The sequence below is a fragment of the Myotis davidii genome, unplaced genomic scaffold (genome assembly GCF_000327345.1).
Source record: "Myotis davidii unplaced genomic scaffold, ASM32734v1 scaffold217, whole genome shotgun sequence".
Classification (NCBI taxonomy): domain Eukaryota; kingdom Metazoa; phylum Chordata; class Mammalia; order Chiroptera; family Vespertilionidae; genus Myotis; species Myotis davidii.
Window position 1 is genome coordinate 5799950 of NW_006290034.1, and position 6066 is coordinate 5806015.

General features: G+C 41.9%; 2 protein-coding genes across 4 annotated transcripts in view; one reads left to right on the forward strand and one right to left on the reverse strand.

Annotated features, from left to right (window-relative positions):
* The window catches only part of RBM15 (RNA binding motif protein 15), a 31163-nt gene extending 29791 nt beyond the window's left edge, over nucleotides 1–1372 (forward strand). For all 3 annotated transcript variants that reach the window (XR_001513724.1, XR_001513722.1, XR_001513723.1), the window contains one exon: nucleotides 555–1372. The gene's annotated coding sequence lies outside the window, so the exon portion shown is untranslated. The remainder of the gene's footprint in view (nucleotides 1–554) is intronic.
* SLC16A4 (solute carrier family 16 member 4) overlaps nucleotides 1–6066 on the reverse strand; it is a 22689-nt gene that overhangs the window by 5764 nt on the left and 10859 nt on the right. The window contains exons 6-7 of the mRNA XM_015563424.1: nucleotides 4101–4312; nucleotides 2977–3070 (exon numbers count right to left, since the gene is read on the reverse strand). Coding sequence (XP_015418910.1) covers nucleotides 2977–3070; nucleotides 4101–4312 — 306 coding nt within the window. The remainder of the gene's footprint in view (nucleotides 1–2976; nucleotides 3071–4100; nucleotides 4313–6066) is intronic.

The following is a 6066-nucleotide window of genomic DNA, read 5'->3' on the forward strand; positions in this document are numbered from 1 at the left end:
CAGCATGTAGATCTGGAGGCCAGCAGCCAGCAAAAACAGCAGTTGAGTTTGGATAAGTGATGACATTTGGCCTGTATGTCGTTCTGCTGATCACCCTAGGTCAGAACACCCCCTGGAGCTGGCCTAGTCGGGAACAGGCCACATTATTAACTATGAATTTGTCACTGAGTATTGTAAAGGAACAGGAGGGGCGGGCTGTATGGGTGCAGTGGGCAGTGGGGTGGCTTGTGGAGGAGGTGTGTTGTTAGGGAGTAATTTTAAGCTTCTATCCTTTTCAGTCCCTATCAGTGAGTTTCAGCAAAGATTTGATAAAGAATTTTGTTGCTACTATATTATCGTAATCATGGTTTTAAAGGTGTATAAATAATTTTTTTTTTTTGGCCAAATGCTCTATTTACATTTTTAAAAGAAAAAAGTGTGTTTTTGTTATGTAAGTTTGATTACATAACAAACTCAGGTATGATTCTTATGGGTTTTCTATCCCCCCCCCTTCTGTGTTTTATGAAAATATGCTATATATGACTAACTTGCTTTTCTTTTTCATTTCCACACAGGAAAGAGAAAAATATTGTTCAGATAACTGATGTAACCATTATTAACTAGCGTTTGACTGAGGATTACTGTGGAAAGTTTTACTGTTTGCTAGATCTCTAATTTAAAATGCCAGTAATCTTTTATAGGAATTTCAACTTCTGCGATTTGGTAATAACAGATCTAACAGGTAAGTAAAAAGAATGAGAATCTCGTACAATTTGAAGGTCTAAGCTTGGTTGAGAATTTAATATTTTGTAACCAGAAAGCCTGTTGATTTATTTAAAGCTAAAGACAGTAATGGAAATGCCCAGTCCTATTGAGGACTGAGTGAATCTTTAAGGCAGCATTTCTGATGTTTCTTTGGTAGTTGCTGTTGGAGTCAGAATTTAGGAACAAACCTAATGGCCTTTGTCAAGTCCTTTGTCATCTCACAGAGGAATGAGTTAAAGAAAAAGACTTGCTGAAGTTTCTCCCTCCCACTGAGTGGGCAGTGCTCCGTTGCGGTCAGTGAGAGTCACACCAGAAAATCCATACAGCGGCTTTCAGCAGCAGTCTTAACACTTTCTTTGACTCTCCCCCCCCACCCCACCCCCGAACTTAAAAATTTATCGGTGCCTAAATAACACGCCCGGAATTAGCAGGTAGAAATTGTATCATGAGCTTCCTTTCCGCTGACATACAGAGCTGGGGCATTGTGGATTTTGGGTAATAAAAGACTCGTAATTTTTTTTAATTCACTGATAGTAAGAAATGTACTTTACATCACATATACTTAAAATACATAGGTATGTGTGTGTAAAATAAAAGTTTCACAATAAAGGGATGCACTGGTTTCTAATCTGCTCTGTTGTAGTCTATCCTTTTCGTTCAAAGATAAATGAAAAGATCACAACCCAAGACATTGATTTCAAGACACACACACACACACACACACGCAGCTTTTCCTTTTCAGGTAGTGGTCCTCACAAAACATGCCTCATCTCTCATGTACGGACCTCTTTGAATATTTTAAGATGTGTACAAAAGCTGGAATGTAAAATCTCTAAACATGTTGTAGTTCAGTTCCTTGCCTGTCTCAGTTGCATGAGATGCGCTGTGCACTGGGATTGGTTACCGCCCTATGCCTTTGGCCTGACAGGCTGAGTTCCAGGCATCACTGGACCCAGTGAAGAGGGGTCAAGATGGAAAGAAATGCATGAGCAAACTGTACTTGGGCTCTGTTTTCTGTACCTCACTGCCCTGAGCCTGGCCATAAAGTAGTTCTGCCAGGTGTCTCTGGTGTTTGGTTTTCTCTTACTGGTCCCTATAGAACAATTCTGGCTTGACTCTTAAATCCCAGCCTGTTCTCCAGGTATGAAGTATAGACTGAGTTGGACAACACGGGAAGATGTGTGTTCATACGTGCAAATAAGGATTTGGTTGTATATTTGTGCCAATTTTAAAATGATAGTGGGCAAGCTCAGACCCTTTTTCTGCCTCACTTCAGGACGGAAGGAGGCAAACGTAAGTTTTAAGTTGAATCCCTTTTTGTGGGTGTTTGGAAATGCTGCAGTAATTTCTCCATTCCAATATATTGAGAACTGTAGTTTGGAAAATACTGAAGTCTGTTCCCTATAAGTAGTTAGTCTTTTAATAGTCTTGGATTAAATGTCCAGTTAGGTAGAAAGTGAGTAAAACAACAACACAACACACTTCAGTCTTAAAGCTAACTTACATGATCAGAACTCCCCCAAATTGTACTCTACTTGTATTACTGTTCACCAGCGGTCCCACACAGCCTCTCCACAGAGATTCTGGCCTTTAGGCCCAGTATCCTCCCACCTTTGGCGCAGACACAAAGCGAAGGGCCTCCATCCCCCTTTGACCATCGGAGATGTTGAGCCCTAGCTAGTTTGGCTCTGCGGATAGAGCGTCGGCCTGGAGACTGAAGGGTCTTGGGTTTGATTCTGGTCAAGGGCACATGCCAGGGGGCGTGCAGTAGGCAGCCAATCAGTGATTCTCTCTCATCACTGATGTTTCTATCTCTCCCTTCCTCTCTGAAATATATTTTAAAAAAATAAGAGATGTTGAGAAGAGCAAAAGGGTCAGGCTTGCAGTGTCAAGCTCTATAACAGTGACTCCTGTTCAGGTAAAAATGGCAGTCATTCTTTTTCTTTTAAGCATCCTAGGTCTTTGGAAATTCGATAAAACTGTATTGTCTTCCCAGACAAGTAGACATACATACAATCTCTGCTCTAAGATGCCGAAGAGGCTGTAAGAACGTAATGCACTCTGTTGAATTAACCCTCAGATTCTCCTGGACTGGCGATGGCTTGTGAGGGTTGGTACAGAAACAGCACAGATATCATCCGTTTCTTTTAACCTGATGTTGTCATTACATGTTCCTGCTAATCACGGGTCGGCATTTTCTTTCATTTGCTCAGAACATGGCTAAACTGTTACCTGCTATCGGTGGTCCAGAAAGGACAGCTATCCCAGCGAAGAAACTGGAAAGTCCCATAAACCTGTGTACTGCAGAATTCCCACACAGGTCAACCTGTAGGGATTAGAATTCGCTGTTAGCCAGATAGAGGGTGAGATTCTGTGGAGACCTGTGCCTACCAGGGACAAATACTGTTTGTCATCTCCAACTGAACCGTTGACTGCTGGGGTGATTTGGGTGGCCTTGTGCTCTGAATTGTGAAAGAGCTGAGGCAAATAGGGACCAGAAGTTTCGCGAGGCAGGCAGTGTTTCCCCTTTACGAGTAAGGAACACTGGTTTTTGTTTCTTAGGTCTTTTTGGTGGTCAGGGGTACGTTTTTCCCTGAACCTCGCTGCTCTTCTCTGTTAGGAAATAATATTTACAATCTAGCTGACAGTGGGATTCTTGAATCCACCTGAATTGAGTACCAACCATTGGTTTGTAAGCAATCAGACATTCTGAGGAGTTGACTCAGCTTTAGAAAGTTCGGCTTTTGCCTAAGCCTCGTGTGTTTCCAGCAGCACTTAGGCTAATATGGCCGTGAGCCAGAACTCGCCCAGGGATTGTGTTCTGGCACATGGGGACTTGGTGCTAAGGAGAACCCAGAGATTTGTATGTCAGTTCCACTTGGGTCCAGGACTTGAAGTCGATTGGGGGTAAAAATGGAGAAGAGTTTTTTTAAGTGCGCCTGTTGAAATACAGAGCTGCTCTCAACAAGAGAGAAGCCACACTGGTCAGGAAGGCCTTTTCTCTCTGGAACTCTTCAGGGTTGTGTCTTAGAGGGAGCCCAAGAAGTTTCCGGAACTGAAGGGAAGAAGTGAACAGAAGCCTGATCTGCGAAACTGATCAGCAAAATGGAATCTTGCTGGTCCCTTATTGGTTTCCATTTCTTTCCTGTTCCATGTGGACAGTCCCCCATCATTTCACCCTCCGGGGTAAGATGAGTAAGGGGATTAGGATATACCTACAGGGTTTCTGAGGCCTTGGCTGTGATGTTTTGTAATCATAAAATTAATACAAAATATGTGTTCTCGTTGGGCAACATTATTATTCATCCTTGCTTTTACTAAATGGTCTAACAATGTTAATGAGTGTGTCTACTCACCAGAACAGGAAGTATCAATGCCAGGTAACCACCAGAGAAAATGGCAAAGACGACGGTATAGGTCATCAGTAGCGGGAAGGTGGTGGCTAACGGAGCAAGCAGGTTAGTGATGCCGCAGAGTGCGAGGTAAAACTTGTGGTAATGGTACTTGCTGGTCCAGTTTTGATCAGCAATCCATCCAGAGAGAACCTGACTGACTGCCTCAGTGATACCTAGAAGTTTGAAAGGTCTTATGAAATCCTAATTCCATTTTCCCAGCCCCTTTGAAGAATGTAAATGCCTAAGGCATCTTTTCCTAAGTACATGACTTCATCCTTAGGCTAGGACACACGAGGAAAAAAAAACGGTTTTATTTGCCTATCAGTAGATTATATCATTTACTTACTAGTAAGTACTCCAGACACATCTAATAAATTACCAGAAAGTTCATACCACTGAGCTGGGAGTCCCTGGTTACAGAGGACCCCGGGCTCAGGGAGCCTTCCTCAAAAAGGAAGTGTGAGCTTGTAAAGACTAGTGGGCTTCTGGTTTGTGTCCCGGGGAAGTCAGAGGGTGGGTGATGAGTATAAATAATAAAGCCTTATGTTTACAAAAAGAAAAAGGAGGTGTTGGGACTCTTATAATAGCATGTGAAGATTTGAAAATTAAGTCCTTCTCCAGAGGTTGTTATGCTTAACTTGGAAAATATGTAGGAAGTCTGGAAATGGGAGATCATATTTTGAACATGACCTATGATGTAACTTGAACAAAATGTAAGAACCACAATTTCGCTTAATTTCATAACAGAAATTCTTAACCTTTATCCTGTTAGAAGCTAATGTAGTGGTTAAATACCAAGAGATTTTCCCCAACAGTAGCATGAGCTGTGGTGGTTTTATGCTTCAAATCCTTCCTGCAGTTCAAACATAAATTGCTCCACACACACACACATTAAAAAGAAGTAAAAATACAGAATACTACCATTTCTGTATTTTTACAGTTATTTCCTAGGACACCTACTGAGTTGCTTATGTTCTTTTGTTCCATTATATAGCCCTAATCTCATCTACATTGATACTACTAGACACTTTAGTGAGAACGTCTGTTGAGCTATGTATCTTTTGTGTGTGTGTACATATATTTTATTTGATTGAGAGTACCTTTGCATTTGGAGGCGGAGTGCAGTCAGATCTGTAAGGCTTGGTAAATAGTCTTGCAGAGGAAAGTCACTGTGAGCTACCGAGACTTTCCAGACAACTGGAGATAACCAGTTCCATTTCGTCCCTTCTCAGTTTTTAAAAACTATCAGTCAATCCATTAGTGACTAGCCTCACCAGGCATATAGATGTCTTACTATGAGTCCAAGTGGAAAATGCTTAGCTACAAGTATTAGTAGAACATGATTGCAGGCTTACAATGGGCCAAGCACAATCCTAAACCTCTCATACATGACTTGTTCAGTCCTCATAAACTTATCAGGGTAGGTAGGTACTATTATCCCTATATTACCGATGAGGACATTGAGGCACAGAGAAAGCACATAACCTGTCCAAGGTCATACAGCTCGGAAATTCAGAGCAAAAACTTGAGTCCGGGAAGTCTAGCTCCAGAATGAAACGTTTCAACCAGTGCACGATGCTGTCTCCCTGGAATTTCTTTTGCTCCTTGAGTGGTGGTTGCCACTAAGCACCAGCTTTTAAAAATACTCTATTTTCCAACAAATACCTAATATCTACTGTGTCAGACACCTATGAAAAACTAACAAGACTTTCTGTTTGCTTGTTGGAGTGTGAGGTTGCAGTAGGCTTTCTCACCAGCAACAGAAACGAGGTAGGAGGCGTCCATCATGTCGATCCCCAGTGTTTTGGCTCTGGCTACCAGGTGGAAGGTAGGGATCAAATACGCCAGCTGACTGAAGAGAAAAGACCAGGTGAATATGCAGAAGAAAGGGTTCTTTAAAAGAGAACTATCACAAAGATTTTGTTTA